This window comes from Symphodus melops (genome assembly GCF_947650265.1).
Source record: "Symphodus melops genome assembly, chromosome: 19".
Lineage (NCBI taxonomy): Eukaryota > Metazoa > Chordata > Actinopteri > Labriformes > Labridae > Symphodus > Symphodus melops.
The window spans coordinates 18,278,994-18,303,497 of NC_136709.1; the positions used below are offsets into that span (position 1 = coordinate 18,278,994).

General features: G+C 41.7%; 1 protein-coding gene across 1 annotated transcript in view; it reads left to right on the forward strand.

Annotated features, from left to right (window-relative positions):
* Positions 1 to 20,350, forward strand: part of plekhh1 (pleckstrin homology domain containing, family H (with MyTH4 domain) member 1) — a 32,798-nt gene extending 12,448 nt beyond the window's left edge. Inside the window, exons 4-30 of the mRNA XM_079370053.1 lie at positions 738 to 887; positions 986 to 1,069; positions 1,294 to 1,375; positions 2,116 to 2,298; positions 2,610 to 3,364; positions 5,297 to 5,375; positions 7,087 to 7,178; positions 7,315 to 7,462; positions 7,652 to 7,788; positions 7,940 to 8,050; positions 8,397 to 8,483; positions 9,118 to 9,276; positions 10,291 to 10,371; positions 10,953 to 11,132; positions 11,214 to 11,325; positions 12,442 to 12,554; positions 13,697 to 13,873; positions 14,090 to 14,187; positions 14,282 to 14,459; positions 14,537 to 14,692; positions 15,040 to 15,137; positions 15,354 to 15,495; positions 15,629 to 15,771; positions 16,849 to 16,978; positions 17,254 to 17,337; positions 18,474 to 18,620; positions 19,152 to 20,350. Of these exons, the coding sequence (XP_079226179.1) occupies positions 738 to 887; positions 986 to 1,069; positions 1,294 to 1,375; positions 2,116 to 2,298; positions 2,610 to 3,364; positions 5,297 to 5,375; positions 7,087 to 7,178; positions 7,315 to 7,462; positions 7,652 to 7,788; positions 7,940 to 8,050; positions 8,397 to 8,483; positions 9,118 to 9,276; positions 10,291 to 10,371; positions 10,953 to 11,132; positions 11,214 to 11,325; positions 12,442 to 12,554; positions 13,697 to 13,873; positions 14,090 to 14,187; positions 14,282 to 14,459; positions 14,537 to 14,692; positions 15,040 to 15,137; positions 15,354 to 15,495; positions 15,629 to 15,771; positions 16,849 to 16,978; positions 17,254 to 17,337; positions 18,474 to 18,620; positions 19,152 to 19,307 (4,062 nt within the window). The 3' untranslated portion in view covers positions 19,308 to 20,350. The remainder of the gene's footprint in view (positions 1 to 737; positions 888 to 985; positions 1,070 to 1,293; positions 1,376 to 2,115; positions 2,299 to 2,609; positions 3,365 to 5,296; positions 5,376 to 7,086; positions 7,179 to 7,314; positions 7,463 to 7,651; positions 7,789 to 7,939; positions 8,051 to 8,396; positions 8,484 to 9,117; positions 9,277 to 10,290; positions 10,372 to 10,952; positions 11,133 to 11,213; positions 11,326 to 12,441; positions 12,555 to 13,696; positions 13,874 to 14,089; positions 14,188 to 14,281; positions 14,460 to 14,536; positions 14,693 to 15,039; positions 15,138 to 15,353; positions 15,496 to 15,628; positions 15,772 to 16,848; positions 16,979 to 17,253; positions 17,338 to 18,473; positions 18,621 to 19,151) is intronic.
* Positions 20,351 to 24,504: the final 4,154 nt, after the last annotated feature.

Below are 24,504 nucleotides of genomic sequence, written 5' to 3' on the forward strand. Positions count from 1 at the left end.
TAAACCCTGAAGGATTTAACATAATCCTTGTGAATTCAGTCTATTAATTGAATGGAATCATATTTTTTGCTTGACAACCAAAGATTCAATGAAAAACAGCAACGCTCACTCAACTTGTTCAATGTTGGACAAAGTACTCAGTAAACTCAGAGTCCACTAAAAAGGTTTTTTTTTCAGTGTTTACCATCAAGCAGTCTTTGTGACAAATAAGAGTAAGCCTTACATTTACTTTATTTTATTTTAAAGAGAAAGGGAACATATTCCATGCTCAGAAATAAACATTTGGCCCAACAATTGAGGGATGTAAGAGGAAATCCTAAATGTGGAAACCTTAAAGAAACACAAGCAGTAGGATTTTGTGTATTTTGTCAAAGTATGAGTCAGTCTTTGATGGGATTTAACAAAAGGAGAGTGTGGTTTAAGGATAAGAAGCCTCATATATTACATATGACACATGCTTTTTCTCTCTGTTGTGTTTAATCTCCCATTTGCTGTCATTACTGGCTGCTCCAGGTGTTTTCTGTAGGTGGTAATTTGAAGGTGCCCTGTCTTTAAAAACAAGAAATACCTTCAGGCTTAGAAGGGTTTTTTTTACCGTCAGAGTTGGCAAAAAAAGAAACCTGAGTGTTTTCCTCTCTGTTTTTGTCTGCTGCCCATCAGAACTAAATGAACCTTACTAATTTGAGCTCTCTTTTGAGCCTCGCATGTGCATTCAATCCTCTAATTATGCGTTTCAGATCCATGTCATGGAAGAAAAGCTTAAGGCTGCAAACATACAACCCAGTGACTCTGAGAGCTCGTTGTACAAAAAGTATCAAGACCTGAGCGGTCAGGTGGAGGACAAAGATGTTGTGATTAAGAGGTTAGAGGTGCAGCTGGAAAAACAGGTACGAACGGAGCCATCTGATAAAGAAGAGAAATGTCCATTTATGTTCAGGATGTAAAGGATGAACTAAACCAAAACTTCTGTTTTCTCTCACTGCAGATCTTAGTCAGAGCCCAGGAGGCGAAAATTATCGAGGAGAAGGCTGCGAAGATTAAAGACTGGGTGACCTTAAAGCTTAGAGAGGTAAGCCCACATATCTCCAGATTCTCCTGACTGAGGGGGGGCCTCTTGGAAAGATCTCAAACTGTTGAAGCTGCATAATCTGAGGCAAAAAGAGATGCTTATGGTGAAATGTATCACAGCTGGTTTTTCAGCTGAGTTTGAGCTTCAAACAACTCGAGGCGGCAGCCCTACGAGACAAGAAAACGGCATTATTTACTGTAAGTGATGTATGTGCTGTGTTACAGATGGAACAAGAGAACCAACAACTAAAAATGGCTAACCTGAAGCAGTCGGAACAGATCATGTTGCTGCAGGACAAACTACAAGGTGAATACGGATGCTTGAAAAACTGCAAAAAACAAGTAGATTCTTTGCTAGTTAAAGGGATACTTCACCCATTTATGATGCAATATGACACTTTTGTAAAAAGCGTCATATTGCATCACATGAAGAAAACTTTCAAGCAAAGAAAAACATATTTTTCTCGTCTCAGGGCAAAATGAGGGTTGGATTCACGACCATTCAACACTACTACCATGTTTCTAATGATACACAGCTTCATGTAAATGGGTGAAGTATCCCTTTAAAGGCAGGGTTGGTAACATTTGAAAACTAGCATGATTTTGAAAGTATCATTCCTTCAGTGCTCCATCTGCACCCACCCCCTCCCATCTGTGCTCCCTCAAAAGCCCCTCACTTAAATGCACAAGGGTCCAGAAGCGGACCTTTTTTATCAGTAATGTTGAAAACGTCAACTAAATTTTAACCAAACCAAAGCATTTTGGGAAAGCTAGTTTTGCTTTTCAGTTTGTACAGGTAGTTGAGTAACCAAGCTGCTTGTAGTTTAAACGTCAGATTATCTGTTGAATGTAATCTAAATAAGTACTTTTTGGCATTGCCCTCCTGTAGATATGTCTTGCCTTTGACATTTCCTGGCTTTTTTCGACATTTGTTAAAGAAACATCACATAGACACCCGGTGATTGGATGTCTCTGTTTGGACACGTTCCCAGAGCTCCTATGAGAACGAAGCGTTAAGAAGTAAACAGTATTTTCTTTCTCCCCCAGCCCTCTTAGAGAAACCTGCATCCTGTGGATCTCCTGCCACCTCCCCTGTAATGGATACCAACCTGGTGCCCAGCAGTCCGCTGTTTCCTCCCAGCTGCCCCGGCACACCACCTGCCCAGGACGACAGCTGGAGACAGACAGGTCCCAGAGGAGCTGCCTCTAATATCAAGACTTCACAAACAGGTGTGCTGCCTTTGATTTGTCTTGCTGATGACATGACTGCAACAAAAAGAGTCACAGATGAGGAGCCTATCCAAACTCACTCAGCCACAACAAATTGTTAGTTTTCTGTTTTTGATATGAAGATATATTTTGCAGATGACCAGTCAATCAAACTATCCAATCCAATCCACTTTATTTGTATAGCACATTTAAACAACAAAAATGTCTCCAAAGTGCTGTACATATAAACTCTTCAAATATTTCTTTAAAACTCCCCACTGTTGATCCTTATTTGTTCATTTAAAAGAGCATTTTTCTATCTGTCTCCTTAGATGTTAAAAGGAGTCCTGAACAGTCCAGTAAAGGGATTTGCTTGGCAGCCCGTGATTCTCTCACCCAGGGTTGGAGCAGGGAAGGTCCCTGTAGTCCTGTTTCCATCATTGGACCAGAGCTCCCAGTGGGCCCTGGGGGTCCAGTGGGGTGCTCTGACAGAGACAATTCCTCTGATGAGCTCAACAGTAAATTCCGCTCTCAGTGCCTCCACTCGTCCTCTTCCTCATCTTCTTCATCATCCGCCTATGAGATGGCTCATGGACCAAGCTCCCCGGAGCCATCCATCAGAATAACACCCAAAAGCCCGCTCCTGGCGCGCTCCCCCTCCACCAACAACCCCTTCCCCAATCCCCAGATTCACTTGTCGGGCACCAGCATGACGCTACCCAAAGTACGGACTCCGCTCACTCCCAGGGACAGCATCCAGCTGGTGAAGAAGCACTACAGCCAGCCTCAGCCCAGCCTCGACCGACTCCACCACCTCAATGTCAACATCGACATCATGACCCCATCCTCCACCTCATCCACCCTCAAGAGCACAGGCACTGCGACATCGCCCTTCTCGCAGGTAGTCGAGGAAACGGACATCGATGACGGCCTCTCTGACAGCATGGACGGGGTGGTGGAGGGGTCTGGATCAGAGGACACAGCCAAGGATGGAGTCTCCTTTGTGGGTCTGGCAGAGGAGCTGGAGCGGCTGGATCCAGATGTTCTGAAGCCGCCAACACCTCCTTTACACCGTTTTCCTTCATGGGTATGAGAAGTGATTTTCTCTGTTCTTTTTTAATTATTTATATACTCAACAAAAATATAAACGCAACACTTTTGTTTTTGCTCCCATTTGTCATGAGATGGACTCAAAGATCTAAAATTCATTCCAGATACACAATATTACCATTTCTCTCAAACATTGTTCATAAATCTGTCTAAATGTGTGATAGTGAGCACTTTTGCTTTGCTGAGATAATCCATCCCACCTCACAGGTGTGCCACATCAAGATGCTCATCAGACACCATGATTAGTGCACAGGTGTACCTTATACTGCCCACAATAAAAGGCCACTCTGAAATGTGCAGTTTTGTCTCACAGCAAAATGCCACAGATGGCGCAAGCATTGAGGGAGCGTGCAATTGGCATGCTGACAGCAGGAATGTCAACCAGATCTGTTGCTCGGGCATTGAATGTTCATTTCTCCACCATAAGCCGTCTCCAAAGGCGTTTCAGAGAATATGGCAGTACATCCAACCGGCCTCACAACCGCAGACCACGTGTAACCACACCAGCCCAGGACCTCCACATCCAGCAGGTTCACCTCCAAGATCGTCTGAGACCAGCTACTCAGACAGCTGCTGAAACAATTGGTTTGCATAACCAAAGAATTTCTGCACAAACTGTCAGAAACCGTCTCAGGGAAGCTCAACTGCATGCTCGTCGTCCTCATCGGGGTCTTAACCTGACTCCAGATTGTCGCCGTAACAGACTTGAGTGGGCAAATGCTCACATTCGATGGCGTCTGGCACGTTGGAGAGGTGTTCTCTTCACGGATGAATCTCGGTTTACATTGTTCAGGGCAGATGGCAGACAGCGTGTGTGGCGTCGTGTGGGTGAGCGCTTTGCTGATGTCAATGTTGTGGATCGAGTGGCCCATGGTGGTGGTGGGGTTATGGTATGGGCAGGCATCTGTTATGGACGAAGAACACAGGTGCATTTTATTGATGGCATTTTGAATGCACAGAGATACCGTGATGAGATCCTGAGGCCCATTGTTGTGCCATACATCCATGAACATCACCTCATGTTTCAGCAAGATAATGCACGGCCCCATGTTGCAAGGATCTGTACACAATTCTTGGAAGCTGAAAATGTCCCAGTTCTTGCATGGCCAGCATACTCACCGGACATGTCACCCATTGAGCATGTTTGGGATGTGCTTGACCGGCGTATACGACAGCGCGTACCAGTTCCCACTAATATCCAGCAACTTCGCACAGCCATTGAAGAGGAGTGGACCAACATTCCACAGGCCACAATTGACAATCTGATAAACTCTATGCGAAGAAGATGTGTTGCACTGCATGAGGCAAATGGTGGTCACACCAGATACTGACTGGTTCTGAGTCCCCAGACCCTCAATAAAGCAAAAACTGCACATTTCAGGGTGGCCTTTTATTGTGGACAGTCTAAGGTACACCTATGCACTAATCATGGTGTCTGATGAGCATCTTGATGTGGCACACCTGTGAGGTGGGATGGATTGTCTCAGCAAAGCAAAAGTGCTCACTATCACACATTTAGACAGATTTATGAACAATGTTTGAGAGAAATGGTAATATTGTGTATCTGGAATGAATTTTAGATCTTTGAGTCCATCTCATGACAAATGGGAGCAAAAACAAAAGTGTTGCGTTTATATTTTTGTTGAGTGTATATATATGTATGTATCTTCATGCGAAGCTAATCTGCTTGGGTTGGCCTCATTTTAAATGTACATATAGGGTATAGTATTAGATTTCTCATCAAACCATTGGCCGATTGAAGATAGTTCATTCTCAAATTGTAAAACAGTTCTTTAAACTTCTGTCAAGATAAATTCTAAATAGCTGTATCTTTTAATCTGAAGGTGAATAAAATAAATGTTTTAAAAAAGTTAAGAGACTAATTATCCTGACTTGCTGATCCCTACAGGAGAGTCGGATATACGCTGTGGCAAAGTCAGGAATGAGAGTATCAGAGGCGAGTCCTGGGGCAAGAGGTCTTGGACGAGGTGAGTCAGCCGCAATGAGAGACAATGTGTGTGTCATGTTCCTGGGTGGTGAAGTAGAAAAGTCAGTATTGTGAAGTGACATGTCATTCAGGTGAGTCTAAATCTGCTGTAGACGTGTATGTGTGTGTGTGTGTGTGTGTGGTTAGTTTGGATCTGTCATTGCTGCCTTTGATGTCACTTCCACTTGCCTGAGGCTCCACACACCTGCACAGGTGCAGTCTCTTCTTTGTGAGGCTTTTGAGACCCCCCCCCCTCCCCCCGGTCCTTTTTTTTAAGAGCTGAGAAAGGGGAGTGTAGAAGTTGGAGGTTAAGTGGAACAGAGGAAGAGGTTGCTTTTTAATCAGCTGCGATGAAAGGTCTTGGTCTGAGTGTAATTACAGCTGTGCTTCTGTCCCGACATCATCCATGTTACACACAGTAAGGTTAGATAGCTCTGCTACTGTACAGTATCCTCACAGCGCATACAGCTGACTTCCAAGGACGTGTTTTAGATTAAGTCAGATCTTGCTAAGCTTAATCACCTTCTAGTCATGTTTGTACCTGAAGGTGCATTAGTAAGTGTTGCATTTTTTAAATCTCAGGCAGTATAATTTTAACTTTTTATTTTTGGCTGGAGACACATTTCTGAGTGGGAACTCAAGAGATTGTAATATTTGCATATTTTTGGAGGCAGATAGCCTCGTGGTTAGGTCCAACCACGTGTACAGAGACTACGGTCCTCTAAGCAGGCAGCGGGGTATCGCATCTGGCTTGTGGCTCCTTTACCACACGTCATACCCAATCTTTCTGATTTACCACTTTATCAACAGCCCTCTAAAAAAGGTGTACAAAAGCTGCCAACAAACTGTATCTTTGAAAACAGATATTTATGTATTTTTATCATTTTATTTTCACACAGCACCCCTTTTCCTCCAAAAGTTATAATATTGTAGGCTATACTGTTGTCTTTCAGATGACTATTTCACTGTTTCTTTAGCAGCTCAAAAGAAAATGATTTAAAAGAAGGAGGGACGAGGTCATGATTTTTAGGTACAAACAGCATGATAACCTTTACCTGTAGCCAACAGCAAATAACGTACTACAAACTCTTCTAGCAGTATTACACTTTAATGATAACAGTAGTTGGACAAAGAGAGTAGAAAAAGGCTTTTTTTTTTTACAAGGACAAAAGGTCAGTTAGCTAACCAAAATGTTAGCAAGCTGACCATGATGTAACATTAATGTGATCAATTAACAGTTATGTCAGTTAACATGTTTTTTGCAAGCCAGCTGTGATTGAAGGGTATATTTTCTGTCACTATATAATGAAGCCTCAGTTACAATGTTTCTTTTTTTAAAAGGTAATACAGGGGCCTTGTTCAACACTCTTAGAGCTTTCCTATTCACATCAAAAGTTTTAATAGGTTTACGTGTATTGTATTTATTAACCTGGGTGAACGTTTTACGCTTCTATAATTTAGTGAGTGTATTGTTTGTTTTGCATTGTTCTGAATGGTAGATGGTGTTAGCGTGTTAATGTTAGCTAACATACTGGCACTGACATTACAGCGTAAGTTCGAAAGCTTCCCTTGCTATTTCCACAATATCTGGTAATTTTTTAGTGTTGAGTAATTATTTGATCATTATTTGACCATTCAAAATATTACCCAAGTCAATGCTATGCTACTTATATTTCAGAATATGAATAAACCTTTCTTGTTGTATTTTGCAGTGTCTAACTTACCACAATATCCAGCGGCAGGTCCGTTCACTCAGTTAATCTACAAAAATATCAACGTACCGGTTTATACCACACTGAAAGGGGTGAGTTAAATATTCTTAATTTTTTTAAGCTGCAGCTGGATCTGTGTTTTCCTTTAAATGCAGCTTGATTGTTTGTTGTTAACATGAAATTAGTTTTGATTTGTTCTGAAATTACGCTAGCTCTCGTGTCTTTCAGAAAGCCACTCAGATCAGCAGTGTACCTCTGCCTGACGATGACTCTGGGTCCGAGGACGACAGCAGCTCTCTGGCCAGTTTGAGGACCTCCATCCTGAGTCCGGACAGGAAGGGGAGCGTTCCTGGGAGCCCACGAGCCGTCAAGAGAGGTGGGGATTTTGATTATATCGGAAACCAGTCTGTAGAAAACTTGCTACTTCTTCCTATACAAGGAAGAACGTGCATTTTTAAAGCTTGCCAAAACATTTAACATAACCCCACGATTTTAAACACATTTTTTATCAGACTTATTTTCCAATGAGCTTCAAAATACAAGTGATTGTTTCTCCTATTTCCAGGTGTTTCCATGTCCTCCATCAGCTCTGAGAGTGATTATGCCATTCCTCCTGATGCCTACTCACTGGACAGTGACTACTCAGAACCAGAACATAAAGTCCAACGAACCTCCTCCTATTCCTGTGAGAGCACTGGGCCTGTAAGTGAAGACTTAAAGTTAAAATACCAACAAATGGTCAGTCCAGAAACAAAAATGCAAAATCTAAGAGCTGAAGAAGTTGTTAAAGTCAATCAAACAGAGTATGACTGGACAGTTTTGACCTGGATTCCTGTGCTGTTTGTTTCTGTAGGAGATGCTGGAGAAGTCTGGCTACCTGCTGAAAATGGGCAGTCAGGTTAAAGCCTGGAAGCGTCGCTGGTTCATCCTGAGGAATGGAGAGATCCTGTACTACAAATCTCCTGTGAGTGTTCCTCTCTACGAGCTTGCCTGTCTGCTTCCTTCTAAGGTTTTACTATCTGCACTGAAAACATTGCAGGAATATTTTAAAATCACGTCTGTTTGCATGGAGGATGGCTGCAGCTGAAACCTCCAGCCTAACCCAGAACCATCCCAACAACTCTCCACTAGAAAGTTTGTCAATGTTGATCAATAGTACATATACCCATCTAGAATTCCTCCAATTACAAATTTCTTCTCTGGACTGAAATATAATTTTGGACAGCGGTAAATACTGTATACATGTGTTTTTTGTACAAATGATGATTATTACAAGCAACATAAATGATGTTGTTTATGTTTGTCTGCAGAGTGACGTGATCAGGAAACCTCAGGGTCAGATTGAGCTGAATTCGTCCTGCTGTATTGTTCGTGGGGAAGGAGCGCAGACGTTTCAAGTAAGTAGAAAACCTTTTTTAATTCATGAAGACTTTAGGTTTATGGCCTTGTAGGTTTATATACGAGGAATTTGACATGATAACGAAACTCGATCTTAGGCCGCACATAAGCCCTGTGCAGCAACTACCAGACCACTGGCGCCCGCACATATTTCTAATTAAAAAAACTATGCAAAATCTGAGTAATATATCCTTCTACGCTGTACAATTAAAAATATATATTATATCTTATTATTATTATTATTATTATTATTATATCTTGAGCACAGGATCTGAACAGTGCACTAAGACAATGAAGGTTTAATTTTTTGCTGCACTACTTTCTTCTACAGGTTATGCAATGAATTTCAATGATTGACTTTCATTGATCAGTGATTTCATTATAAGATAAATACACTCATCCAAAGACAGTTGTTAGAGACGACATGCAGTTAGACACACACTTATTATAGTGCTGCATCACAGTCCAGCTTTACTACTACATACCAGAGAAGCAGCTTCAAATGACATCAGGTGTAACGTTGTCCTGGAATGTTCAGAAGCTGATTCTGATCTCCCCTGACACCACGATGCTATCTCAGTCCGCTCGGCTTAACATTTCTCCCATATTTCTCCCCCTTTTTTGTCTAATCAGTTGATTACGGAGAAAAAGACCTTCTATCTGACCGCAGATTCACCCAACATCCTGGAGGAGTGGATCAGGGTTCTGCAGAACATACTCAAAGTCCAGGCCAGCAGCCAGGTCACCATGGAGACAAGCACTAAGCCCACCACGAGAGGATGGCTTACAAAGGTCAGGAGACAAGAAGTGATGACATGCAATATCAATCAGGGAAAGAGCAAGAGTTGTTGCTTTTCATTATCCTACAGCGTGACAGCTGTTTCAGGTCATTAGGATAGGTGAAGCTAAGCTAAGCTAGTTTGTTACTGACTAGAGGTTCATGTTTACACAGTTTAAGTAACTCTGTGTTTTTATTATTGTTTTTTTATTGGTTTTATTCTGAGTAGAAAATGTAAACATAATTCAGTTTTTTCTCCTGATCTCTTAGTTCCCTTCCTCTCTTACTTTGAAAGTTGAAAGATTAGCCGGTGTCTCTCCCTGAAGAGGATGCCAGAAATAACTCCTTTTCAGGCCTGACGTCATCTTTAAGACGGATATGGAAGTGTCTGTCACTGAGGTCGGGGGGGTTGTGGCGGGTTGGCAGAGCACTCTTAAGGGCAGATTCTTGAAAACCTCCTTCACGTTGGGACACGGCTGAAAGGCCCTGCTGGAATGCTGACATCCACTTCTGTTCAATCACCGCTCTTCTCCTCCCTGCCTTTCTTTAGCCAGAGTTTGTCTGTGGCTAAAATGAAGACACTTCCACATCTGACGGGTGTGTGTGTGTGTATGATGGATGTCTGACAGATAACTGACAGGCTCAAGCTGGGATGATGGAGCCCGAGTCTCCTCACCAATCCCTCCCTGAGAGCCGTCTTTGATCTGCTGCCTGTGACGTGATCTCAGTTCAGACGGGGGCAGCCCCACCTCTCTGCATAGTTAACCCGGCTGAACTCTTTGAAGGACGCACAGCTGGCTTTGTGTTGATGGCATACTACAGTGACATCACCCATTCATAATTTTAAAACCTCTGAAAAGACCTCTTTTGCATAAACTAGGTTGTTAATAACTGAGGTATCTGAGTGTGGAGGCACAAAGAGTTTACACTCTGCATCAAATACTGATATTCCCAAACGATCATCTGTAAGTCTGTTTAAAAAAGATCTAATATTACAATATAATATAAGAATATTGTTCTTGTTTCAGGTCAAACATGGACACTCTAAGCTGGTGTGGTGTTCTCTGGTTGGAAAAGTTTTCTACTACTATCGTAACCAGGAGGACAAGGTACACAGAACATAGTTCCCCTCTTCTCCTAACATGGCCTCAACAACTTATTCTTTGTGATCATTCACTTCTGCCTGATTTTGATAATGCATATTTGTCTCTTCATTTTCATCATGGTTGTTACTTTGATTGTTTGATTACCTAGAATTTTTTTTTTAAAAACCTTCTTTTAAACAGATCAAGGATAGGCAGGCACAACAGTTGCTCAGGTTCTGTGGTTCTTCAACTTTTTCAACCACCTTCAAACTGGTTAAAAACTCATCTATCCTGGGACCTTCATTTGTTATCCAAGAGTATCCAATCAGATCAGAAAGTGTTCTGAAGTTTATTTAGTTTTTTTTATTTATGGGGCCCTAAGGAGAATTTTTTATGAGGCCCCATCAAGAGACAGAATATTTATGATGCCCCTCCAAAATCACTGCTTAAAATAGTAATGATATTTGACCTTAACGTCTTTTATTTGTCACTACTTATATCTGATGTAAATGAATGTGAATACATGGGCCCTAAGTCTACGGGCCTGCCTCTGTCTTCACCTCTGTAATCTCTGATTTCTTCTTCACTGATTTCTGTTGTCTTAGCTGCCTCTGGGCCAGCTGCAGACGAGGGAGGCTTCTGTACAGGAAGTGGATCGCTCATGTGATTCAGATGAGGACTACGAGGCCGGCAGTCGAGGCTTCCTCTCGTCACACTGCACTTTAGTGGTTCAACCCAGAGACCAGAGTCCAACATACCTGCTCATCGGCACCAAGCAGGAGAAGGTAAAAGCAACATAGAACATAGAAGTGCCATTCAGCCTTTGGTTTAAGATTCAAGCAGCCAATCTGCTCATTCCTCCACAGGACACATGGTTTTATCACCTGACTGTGGCAGCAGGCAGCAGTGGGACCTTTAAAGTGGGAACAGAGTACGAGCAGCTCATCGGCAAACTGCTCGACTCAGAGGGAGACCCAGGTGAGAAAAGTAACATCCTCATTTACAATCAGCTGTGATTTTTTTTTTTTTTTTTTTTATGAAGCCTTTATTTTAAGGAAAACAACCATCAAAAGGTAGATGAAGTTAGATTTGAGTCATTTATACGGTGGCTGGGAAGGGCAAAACCAAATCACATATTGTGAAACACTTTCACAAAGCTCGCGACAAATTGACATTTTGAAAAACATTTTATGAAACAAAACTACAAAACTGGAAACACTTTTACTCTGCATAGAACACATTTTACAAGATGAGAAACACATTTACATGAGGCAGAACACTTTTAGCAGTCTCCAAACAAATTTAGAAAAAAGTCAAATCTTGACGGAAAGGGAATGTACCAAAAGCTGGAAGTGACCTATAAGTGTATTTCTGTTCATTCTTCCTCACGTGTCCATTAAAAGAGAACCGTCCTCACGAAAAGCAAAACTAACTAATCTGGTTCAAATAAGTTTCACAGAATGGCTAAAACATCTTTCGGTCACCATTCTGTTTTGCACTTTTCAGCCACCGTAGATTCTTCCGAAACTATCCTCTTGTTCTAAGTATTACAGAAAAAGTGACTAGAAAGTATTATCACACCTTGAATCAGGAGAGTTTTCCAGTTTTATTCTGGCTAATGAGGACTCAATTTCTGAATATATCTCAGCTGAGTAGCTGTACAGTCCGTCAGCTACTTTTGATATTCCTGATAATGATGATGGACTGTTCTGATCAAGTCTCTAGAGGACCACATAATATTAAAAAGATTGTTGGATTTGATTTGTTTAATTCTTTGTTGACAACACTGTAGGTGTATTTGTAACACATGAACACAGTTGGTGTATATTTGACTGAAAGGCTTAAGGCTTGTCAGGCCCTCTATAAGTGGATACGAGTGTACTCGGTAGCTTTCTAAATGTTATTTTGATCCCGGTTGTCTGACCACCTTAATCCACGCTGCAGACAGTGTTTACAACTGGAGCTCTGTGTGTGAGTTTTTCGTCAGCTGTTGAGTCATTACATCTTTGAAACTTAATCTTGATGTTTGTGTGTGCATGTGCTTGTGTGGGTTTGTGTGTTTATGTGTGTGTGTGCTCGTCTTTCTTTTCCCAGACTCTGCCTTGTGGAAGAGCGAGGCCCTGAGTTTCAGTAAGGAGGGTCTGCGCTCGCCTCTCACCACGCTGCCCTCAGAAGCTCTGCAGACTGAAGCTCTCAAGCTTTTCAAGGTCAGCCTCTCCACCTCTCACCTCTCTGTCTGTCGCGTCCACTCTTTTTTCTCCTCTGCCTTTCATCCTTTTCTCTCTGGAGGGTCTGTTCAAGGCATCATCCATCCTACTCCAGTTTGCCCCTGCCATAGCCCCCATTATCCCCCCCCCTCCTACTCCTCGGATGCACTCTGTGGCTCTCCTCTTCTCCTCCCTTCAGATCAAAGGCTCGAGGACGGGGGCCCCCAGCTCATTAAAAGTGTGGAAGAGAGATAATGTCCTTGATTATCTGCTCTGATTGAGGCTAACCGTTCGTCTGGTGTGAAAGGAGCCCCTTTAAAGAGGAGACATGGGAGGTCAGGGCCTGCACATAGTGGCAGCAATGGATATGGAAGGAGGACGAGAAAACAGGAACCTTGTAGGAAGATCCTTTTCCTGTCTTTTCAGCTCTGCAGCCATCAGCTAGTAGCCCCCTCCTTATGCTTCACAGCCCCATCCACTGCAGTCATCAGGAGTGAAAGTTGAATGGCTCGGCTCTCCCTTTGACCAGCCAGCCTTACAAAACAGTCCAAACACACACACACACACACACACACACACACAAAGACACAAAAAGAATGGCAGGGACATTTTTTTTTTTCAAGTCTCCACTCAGCTTTGTGCCTTTGAAGTTTTAATGAATCTGACAATCTGCTCTTTGTCTTTATCCGTCCATGTGGACGAGAACAAAGGATGCTTCAAAAATAATGGCACATATTTGAGCTCTTTCTGACCTCGTGCCATTATATTTTTGTTCTACCCTTATACCCGGAATATTATCACATATGTCTGTTGCAGATGAAGCATACCAAATCATATTGTACAGCTCTCTACAGAGCCAGAAAAGCTATTTCCTCCTCTTCCTAAATGCTAAGCTAGGCTAATCACCTCTGATCTCGAGCTTTGCATTTACCACAAAGACCTCGGAGTGGTATTATTCTTTTCATGTGAATGTTGAGGGGAGAAGGAGTTTAAATGATCCCCTAAAGGAATAACAATAAGCTAATTGTTGCTGCTCATGAAAATATTGTGCTTCCAGTACTTTTTCTCTTCTTGTACGTTTATGTCGCCACCTGCTGGTCATACAGTGGAATTAATAAAGTTTTGTCTCTCTCTCTCTGTAGTCCTGTCAGCTCTTCATAAACGTGCTGGTTGAGTCCCCATCCGTCGATTACCACACCTCGCTGGCCCAGAATGCTTTGCAAGTTTGCCTGACCCACCCCGAGCTGCAGAATGAAATGTACTGTCAGCTGATCAAGCAGACCAGCAGCCGGACGCCACACAACTACTCCCTGACACAGGTGAGCGTTGTGCTTTTTGAAGACAAAACAGATAGATGGGAGGGGCAAAGTGGTACAACAGAAAGCAGAATAAGTCACTTTTAGTCTTCTGTAAAGTCCACAGAAATAAAGTTATCAGTGGAGTTTATGTTCTAAGCTGAAAAACGACTGCATACAGATAGAAAGCATGAGCAAATGAAATTAACGTGTTTCTCCTGTCACTACCTCTTCCTGCAGTGCTGGCAGCTGTTGTCTCTGTGTGTCGCTCTGTTCCTTCCTCAGCAACATTTCCTTTGGTACCTGAGACAATACCTGCAGCGCAATGCCGACCCAAGGTAAAGTTCATTATGACACACGGAAGGCAAACTAAGGTCGTACATTTTTTTGTTCTTTGTGCGTTTCTGAAGTTTCTATCCCTCTTTTCTACAGAAGTGAGGTTGGGAAGTATGCAGTGTACTGTCAAAGGTCTTTGGAGCGAACTCTGCAGAATGGAGAGCGGGAGGCCAAACCTTCACGCATGGAGATTGTCTCCATCCTGCTGAGGAACCCCTACCACCACTCGCTGCCTTTCAGCATCCCAGTGCACTTCATGAACAACACCTACCAGGTAACGCTCACTCTCCCAGTCCATCAATGTGTCCATAACGACCGAATTTGAGATTTATCCATGCTTTGGTCTCAAAGGTGGTGGGTTTCGACGGCTCCACCACGGTGGAGGAGTTCCTCAACACTCTGAATCAGAGGATTTGTGTGAGGAAGCCTCAGCTGTCCGGCTTCACTCTCTTCACTGATGATCCATCAGGGAAAGACCTGGAGCACTGCCTGCAGCCGTCTGCCAAGGTGAGGGGGGGGGGGAGAAACCCTCCACAAACTACAGAGACTTTGATGGAGTATATATTAGCACAGCTCCCTCAAAGTTCATATTATTTAAGACAAACTGAAGAAGGCAGTAATGGATGATTTTGAAAAACTGTTCAAGCCTTTTGTGACTTTTTTAATGTGGTCATGTTCCTGCGGCTTTCATCACTGACTTATTACTACTCAATGATGATGATGATAAAAGTGGTGCTAAGCTCTAAAAAGTGTGACCACGTTTGTGCCTGGAAAACGTAGACTGCCACCTGCTGGCAGAACCAAGTTTCCATATTTTGTCTCGTTGGAGGCTGATTTTGTGTCCCTTTCACCAGATCTGTGATGTCATTTCCAAATGGGAGCAGGCCCTAAAGGAACTGCATCCCGGGAAAAATGAGGGGACGAGGATTGTCCGTCTAACGTACAAAAACAGGTAGAATCTCTCTTAAAACAGCTCTCTCACACACAAGCTCCTGAATTATAGAAGCTACTATGAAACACATACACACACACACACACACACACACACACACACACACACACACACTTTTGCTGCATCAGGTTTGATCTTCGAAATGAAGCCAAACTTTCAAAACCCCTACCTTTTAAAGGTTCGATGACAAGGCTGTGCGTCTCTCTGCACATGCAGGTTGTGTTTTAGATCTCAAGTGAAAGGAGAGACGGAGCGGGAGCGCCTCCTGCTGGCGTACCAGGTGAATGATGAAGTTCAGCAAGGCCACTTCCCTGTGAACAAAGAGCTGGCTCTTGAAGTGGCTGCACTCATGGCCCAGGTGTGTAAACATCATATTACATGTGCATACTATAAAGGCTTGTTTTTGACATGTTAAGAATTTCTGTGTTTCAAATGAATCTTCTCCTTTTAGCTGCTTTATTCTCTTCTTTTCTTTTTTTTTTTCAATCCAGGTTGAACATGGCGATCTGGAGAAACCAGCCGGCTCCTCTCCTGCCGGCTCTCCTCAGCCTAAATCTCAGCTGATCCTCCTGCAGGCGTTGGAGCGCTTTTACCCCAAGCGCTACAAACAGGACTGCAGCTCAGAGCAGCTCAGGTACACAAACACTACTGTTGTCCCAGTGCATGCAAACACCAGGGACAAACTGACCTAAACTTCATTGTTTCAAGGTTGCGTAATGACCTTTATATACCGTAAATTCCGTACTATTGAGCGCACCTGGATATAAGCCGCAGCGGCTAAAAATAAGTAAATAAATGTATTTGTACATATATAAGCCGCACTTGATTATAAGCCGCAGGTGTCCACGCTATAACAAGAGCTATTTACACAGACGTAGGCTACCGGTAACATCCGCAAATACTGTAGCGTCCATACGGACGTTAAAGGACGACGAGAGCGTTCAAATAATAACTTAATAACCCGATCACTGTCGGCCGTGACCACGCCGTTTACAGCAGAGAGCAACACATAACTTGCCGTAACAATCCAACTCTCTCCCCCAGCGTTCTCTCATACAGCCACTCAACACGTTCTCGCTGGTGCATTCACTGACTCTCCACATAATCGGAATTATGAACACATTATCAACTACTGACTTTACAACATGAACCGTTACAATACGAAGCCTAGCCGACGGTGTCTGTAACACGGCTGATGAAAAAGATGACCGTAATACATTTCACAAGAAAAAGTCCATCCATTCACTGCCTCAGAATGACTTCATTACTCACTTCCTCAGTCTCTGTTGTCGCTGTCAGTGTCATCTTAACGTGCAGCAGCTCTGTTAGCTTCTTTGACAGCCAGGTCGATCGCCTTTAACTTGAAAGCTACATCATATGTATTTCTCCGTGTGTTTTCCATCATGAGGGTGCGTGCATGAAGCGCAAAATGACTGATATTAAGATCCGACGTGACGAAGTCAAATGTTTTTGCGGCAGAAGCTCATTGTCCCCCATAAAAAATCCATGCATTAGCCGCACCGGAGTAGAAGCCGCAGTGCTCGAAGTGTGAGAAAAAAGTAGCGGCTTATAGTCCGGAATTTACGGTATATATTTCAAAAAAATCTGATGAAAAAAAAAATAGCTTCACGTTGATAAAAGTTGATAAATATGAGGAAAGACTAGTTCTGTTTTGAAGTAGCTTTTAACAAATGCCCCATTTCCCCTTCAGAGATCTTACTGAGCGTCTGACCACTAAGTGGTCTATGCTACGTGGGTGCAGTGCATCCGAGTGTGTGAGAATATACCTAACTGTGGCTCGGAAATGGCCGCTGTTTGGAGCCAAACTCTTCAGTGCCAAGGTGAGGGAAAAGCTGACATCAGTCCTTGTCTCTTTGTCTGTCTGTGGCTTGAAGTCTTTCTAAAAAAAAAAACAGCCTCTCTTCACAAACCTTTCATCAAGAGTAAGAATAGACTTTTTCTGTTGTGTTGGACTTTAAACACAGTCATCCATCACGCTTTTAAGCACAGCTCAGACCAGTCCGAGTCTCTGAAGAAGACCCAGAGAGGAAGCCGTGACCTTTACGAGGACAGATTACACCTGAAACTTGACCTTTCTTTATTTATCTGTCCACAGCCTGTCCCGCCCTCCCCTGTCGAGCACAGCCAGGTGTGGCTCGCAGTCAATGAAGATGGACTGTGTGTGTTGGACTATACAATGGTGAGTTTCAAAATGTGAAGGTGAAGTATTAAAGTGCTACGTCTCTTTTTCTTAAATAAAAATCCGATACTGTTCGATTAGAAACGCTGCCTTTAGGATCATCAGCGACATTTACATAAAGTTAAAGAAATCAAAGTTCTCTCTCTGCCTGTTTTATTTCATACATGATGTCAAAAGTGTTTTTATGATTAATGTTGCTGCCAAACTCCAGTAAAAGTCGTCTTATCTGCTCAAGCTCTTATCTTACTACTTGATTTACTGACGGGACGTTCACTGTAAAGCAAGCATTCATATCCTGTGAGGTTATTCAATATATGTAAACACACTTTCCGATGAGAACTGTGCGGCTTTCAGATAGTTTTCTTTTTTTCGTTTGTGTCACAACTTATCTCTGAAACTGAGATCTTTTTTTTAAAGCAGGTTATTAATCTTTCGATGTGGAAGGGTTTCTGGGAGCGAGGTTGTAAAACATGATCCTTTATTTTGTCAGAAATATTCAAAGCGTATTCAGAAGAGGACAGTAGAAGAAACAGCAGACCTGAGATGTAATGTCTCGTCTGTGAAGGAAGTAAGAGTGTTGAGTACAATGTGAATCACTTTCCTCCGGTGCATATAACAAAGAAAAAGAGAATAAAGTACTAATGACTTTTTGAACATGTCAGAATTGTGTTTCTGTATAGATTTGTTTCAGTTCATTCTCAAAAAGTGGGGAAGTCTTTAAACTCCACTTGCTCAGCTGGCCAAACCACAGCTGCAGAGCTTTGTTGATCTTCTGGTCAGGAATAATCTTTAAACACCAGAAATCCACAGGAAAATAAAATGGCCAGCCTCCGAGCCCGACTGTCTTGACCTCGACAGTTTCAACATGTGTTGATGTTAGCTTGAGCTTGAGCCCGTGTTGATCTTTTTCATTATCGGTCTGTCTGGAGTCTGCTCGTGTGCTTTCAGAAAGGTAGAGTCAAAGTTGTAAAAAAAAGTCTTCTATCAAGGTTCTTCACGCTTCATTTGTTCCTTTAAAAAAAAAAAAAGATTTCTTGAATGCATTCTGTGCTCTATTTTAACATCGGTAATAACGCCTTGCTCGTGCTCTTATTTGCTTTACTTTCTCTTCACACTCTGTGCCTTCTTTTCCTCAGCACACGCTGCTCACATACCCCTACCAGTGTGTGGTCACCTTTGGTGGATGTCGTGACGATTTCATGGTGGTCACGAGCCAGCAGAGGGAGCCGGGAGGAGGCAAGAAAAGCGTGGAGAAGCTGGTCTTTGCGATGGCTAAACCTAAGGTAGCTTTAATATTTATCCCTGCACAAATGTTCACTTTCATTGTTTCTACGCGAACATTCCCAAAAACCACTTACATGCGCGAGCGCCATTGGTGCAGAAGCGGATCTCACCTCGTCGCCAGACGTTGGTCAACGTTTTTACAGGCTTTAAACTGCTACAGATGAAGGATTTTTGCTTTGGGGCTACGCCTTTCAAAGAAGCAGGGGACCATCAGAAATCACTTAAATGTGCTTGACGTGGATTTATGTTGAAGTTGTGAGATTGATTCATTTTTACCTGTTTTTATAAAGCCCGGAGCTAACGGAGAAAACAGACTGTTTCTCTAATAATTTATGTGCAGAATCTCGACGGAGCTTTAACACAGACTCAGATTTCTGCTGTGGCTGAAGTTAATGAGAGCAGCTTACCTCTCAATAGGAGATCAATTTGTGTCTCAGGTTTTCTCTCGGCCTCTCTGCTCCCTGTGATCAAATGAAACCCGATCAACTCGTCGTGTTAAAGCCATTACTCTCGCTCTGACCCTGTCTCAGATCCTGGAGGTGACTCTGCTTATGGCCAGCTACATGAACCACTGGAACCCAAACCTCCCGTCTGCCGCACAACACCAACCGCCCGGCCACTGGGACGGAGACAGCCGACACTTTCCCGCCATGAACTATACCACCAAGGGCCCCACACTACTGTGAAGACCAACACAGACTGTTGAACTACAGGGGGGCTTCAGGCTGCTTCACACATGGAGTGTGGCTGGGTTTTACATTTTGACAGAGCCGGTACTTGGACATTAGTCTTTTTCAAATGAACATTTAGATTTAGAAAAGTCAGATTTGGTCTTGTTAGACTATTTATTTCTACAACAAAAGAGTATTTGAACTCTGCTTGATTTAGATGTAAGATCATGCTCTTGTTTCTTGTTGAAATTGGACGTTGGAATTCATTTTTTAAAGACGGCAGTTGTCTAAGGAGGACTTGTTTTAACCTGCAGAGAGATGCCTTTTAGTCAAATCGACGTGTTTTTACAGTTTGCTGAGACGTCAGATTCATTCCCCTCGTGCGTTTACCTTCTGACAAACGGGTCTCACTGGAACAGTGTTGCCTGTCACTGTGTGTTAACCAGCAGTGATCACTCTGACTGGACAGTGCAATTCATCAACCGTACTGTGCAATTAGAAAGGGACTAATATGGCGTGTGTTCAGTTTTTTAAGGTTTTTAGTAAGGACTCTAATTTGGAGATGTGTCTAAGGCCCCGTGTCCGCTCACTGTTTGATTGTTTTCAAGAATAAGAAAGCGTTCTCCGCAGCTTCTTTTTTCAAAGCACACCGCCTTTTTTGTACGGCCATTCGAGTGCTTTTTTTTTAAAAGCCCTGACAGCATGATGTTCCCTGTAGTTTTGCCGCCTACAGTGTCTTGTTCCCACATCCTCTTTCCTCAATGTGAGTGGAAAATAAACAACCTAAAATAAAAAATGCAGGAAAAAGAATGTCGGTCATACAGCGGCTGCTGTCAACAGACGTGAAGCGCTTTTCTTCTCAGCACACAAACTTTTCATACAAGAGGTCCCAAGTGCACAGGTGGACACGAGGCCTTACTCTTGTTTCATCATAGAAAAAGTCTGATGATTATTTCCTTTGATAATTGATACATTTCATTGTCCATATAATGTCAGGAAATGAGGTTTGTCGCTGGTTTTTAGAGCCCAACTTCGCCCAGGATTTAACCAAGGTATTTTTTAATCTGTTAATCACCTTATTGTTTCCATTTTTAACGTCATTTGTTTATTTTTTCCAATAAAATAGGGGTTAGGTTAAATATTAAGGCAATATTACAGAAACTTGTGTGATCCTGTTCAGATTTAGCTCTTGTATGGAGCCCAAATCTGGCCAATCAAAAGTGAAGTATGTGAACAGTATGACCCAAATCTCCTTCATACAGTAGATAAACAATCTTAGGCCTGCGGGATATAGACATAAATAATTCCTGAAGGACTATAAGAATAAGGCCTCAGCATTTCACCAATGTAACCTGTTAGTTTTAATTTCTTTGTTTAATTTCTGAACAACACGCTCTCTGAATCATTTTTTATTGTTAATAAAATGAGGGGACAAAAAGAAAAAAGAGCGAGCGAGCGAAATGTTTCAATGACTTGAACTTTGTTGGATCAAACCACTGTCTTGCTTTTGTCCATATTAGTTATTTATTTCATGTCCATTATTTTTTTCTTTGTGCCTCCTCTTAGGTTTGATACAAATCTGCCGTTTCCTCTATGAAGCAGAGTAATTTAAGAGTATGTTTGGATGTCGTATACGTACCAGAAAGTGGTGTCTTTTTTTTTGTGTTGCCTGTATGTGAGTGATAATAAATAAAACGGTACAATCTTGGTTTGTTTGTTGACAAATACTTTCATTGACTGTCTTTTGAAAACTGGATTACACTTTGAGGGACATTTAAAGGTTCGGTTCTCTTTTTTAAAGCCTTTTTTAAAGTTGAACACACTGTTGTTGTTTTTTAATCCGACATATAAATGGATCAGCAGACTTTGTTTTCCTCTCTGGACTTCATAAGAAAACCATCAGCCAATAGTAAACCATTGCTGCTAGTTTACTATTGATGTTTTCACAGAATCTTTGGCCCACCTCACCCTGCAAGGAGCCAGACTGCATTATGGGTGATTTTAATTTTTAAACTAGAAGTATATTGTATATATTGTAAATACATTGCCCAAAGGTGTGAGTGTGGCTGGTGTTCTGTCTCTGTCCTAATTTTTTTGGAAGGCATCCCGTAACCCCCCTGTTGGTGTCTCACAACCCACTGGGGAGGGGCCCAACCCCACTTTGTCAACCATTGATCTCTGAAACACACAAAGGCTCCAAGCAAAAGTAGCTAAAGTCATATTAAAGTCCAAGCCTGTCTTGGAAACACAGTTTCTACTCCCTTCATTACATTAACTCCCTCTCTTCTATATTCAACACATCTATACACTACAGGCTCTCTGTGCTGCTCGTGCACACCGTGCATGTTTTACTGGAGGAGGAGGAGGAGGAGGAGGAGAGCTGCAGCAGGAGAAGCTGTTCTGCTTTTTCTTGTTCAAGGGGGTCAAAGTGGTAATGGCATTTTCCTGCCAAATAGAAGCTGTAAATCCCTGATTTTAATAGCTCGTCTGAAGCTCCTGTTGTTCCATAGCTGCTCTTATACTAAATGAAATGCTCATTATAAGGCCTGCTGCAGACTTTCTGCATGCCTTCGTTCCCAATCAAGACACAAAATAACTTCTACAATTTTTCCACACTGCAATTTCACTTAATAAATCCAATAGAATTTAAAGTGAAATATTGCAGTGTTGTTGGACAGAAGAGCATTTTGTTTGCCTTACTGTAAAGTAATATTTTAAAGGCTGGCTGTGTCAGTGTGAGCTTTGTGATTTATTTCTGTGGCACAATTTAAAAAAACAATGTTTAACTGTAATAGTGTGTGAGTGTGTGTGTGTGTGTGTGTGTGTGTGTGCGTAGTCTAAAGCTGATTTTAAATCATAAAAAGTCCTCTGTTGTCTCTCCTAAGTATCTGATAGTTTCTATATTAAAAAAACAAAATAACATTCATCTTTCCCTTTTCAGATTTATTTCATTGTGATACTTTATTTTCAAGCTGAAACCAGCGATGTATTTGATTAATCTGAAGAAGCTGAGTGACATTTTATAGCACAACTTCACAAACTAACAAGGTGTAAGAAGAGTGAAGGCTTGAAGAGGTCAAAAAGCTCCAGCAACACTTGAAGTATGAAGATGAACTTTATTAACACATTAGGCCGAAGCTTGTGGCCTTCATCAGGGTGATTGGCTGCGTACAGTAAATATAGTAAAAATGATTTTCAATGTTTGGCACATTAAAGGTGCGCTGTGGAGATCTGGAAGTGACATTTAAAAGTTTGAGAAGTAGAAACAATTCTTTGCTATTTTCTGAACTAAATACACAAACTTTACTCAAACAAAAAAAAGGGTCCCTGACCCTGGAGCTAAAAAGCGACCAGGAGAGATATGGTCTCACTGTTGTGGTCGTCCACCATAACTTCTCGTATAGCATTTTATCTTCAGTGTTACAGGGACCAAATTTTCCTCTGAGGATAGTTTGTGTACAGAATTATAAACATATACAACAGAATCTGTGCATCTCTCAAACTTTCACCATTTTCTAACAAAACTAAATAGTGCACCTTTAAGTGAAAGAGTCCGATTGTTCTGGTTTTCAATAGTCTAATAATTAGACTAACAATATTTAAAAAGATGTTGAAATATCAGCAACTATAACTTCCACATATCAAAACTAGATCAACTCGTTTGCCAGCAGCTCTACGTTCAGAGCGCTTTGTCGATCGACATATTATACAACCATATTGATGTACGCCATTGGGCGATAATTACATGTGCATAAACAGGAGGGCAACATTTTACTGCTGGAGGTTGTGCAGGTAGAGACGGCTCTAACAAGTTGATCACATTTTAGCAGCATACATAACCATATGTTCAAGGTTCAAGGTTCTTTATTTGTCAAATATGCTCCATTTTAAACATACAGCACAGATGAAATTGCAATCCCCCAACCCGCAGTGCAAACCTGCAGTGCATAAAAAGAGCACTAAGAATAGTAGCAATAAAAAACAATACTATAAAACAAATAACTTAACTACAGACATTTGGGATAACAAATAACGAACGACAGACAATCGACAGACAAGGGCACTTGTGAGTATTTCACCATGGAGGTAGTATGTGGATAAATTAAAGTATTAACAATATAAACAGAGTACAGATTAAGTTAAAAAGTGAGGTAGTGCGTTGTAGTGTAGCAAATAGTGCAAATAGCATAAACCATATGTATCTATAGGGTAACTGTAACTGCCCACAGCTCATCATGCGAACTCTTACATAAGTTTAGTCTTGTAATGTTTTACTGTGGGTGAGAGGCCCCTTCAATCCTCTTGTTAACTGTTTTGTTCCACCTCCTGTGGTGATGTAGCATTTTAGCTCACTTTTAAAGAGAAGCCTCTGAAACATCACATTTGAGACGCAGGTCTGTGATGTCACATGACAAAGTACAGGAGGTTTAAGGACATGATTAAATATTGACTGGGTTGAGCCATTCTAGCTAACACAAGTGACATTACTACTTCATAACTGTGCGATCTAATGAAACATTTGATCTCTGAAAAAGGAGCAAATTGTCAAAAACATGACGTTCATGTTGCATTAGACGAAGTGTGCTTGAGAGCAGCCTACTGTTTGTCTCTGTTAAACCAGAGTGTCTTTACATACAACTTACATGTTTGTTTTACATGTCAATATTTGAGACTTCTTCTGAATACTTGCTGTGGATAGGCAATATTAGACCAGGCTTGTGTGGGGGATATCTCATATCATATGTTGTCATAAAAACATCTTTATGTGGACAGTTAGTTTAGTTTTTATTAGTTTGGAGAAATAATATTTTCATATAAACCATATTTAAGATCATCAGAGCATCAAGCTTTTTTTGTATAATTAGAAGCAGGATGTCTTCAGGTATTAAACTGTGACAGACAAAAATAAATTTAACAATGTCACAGTGGACCTTTTCTTTCATGATTACAAAATAAACAAATAACATTACTTTGCACATGTTAAACACATAATTGGAATTAGAATGTACAGTATATTCTACATACTGAGTTTTTCTCTGTGGATTTGGGTGCAGTGTTGTCATGCTGGAACCTGCTAAAACATGCATAATCCCATTTAACCCCCCTTTACTACACCTTTAGTATACAGTAGTTCAAATGAAGCCCACATGGAAGGTTTGCCATTTTCACAATAAAGTAAAGAGTTTTTAAAGTAAAAACTTTAAAACATCCA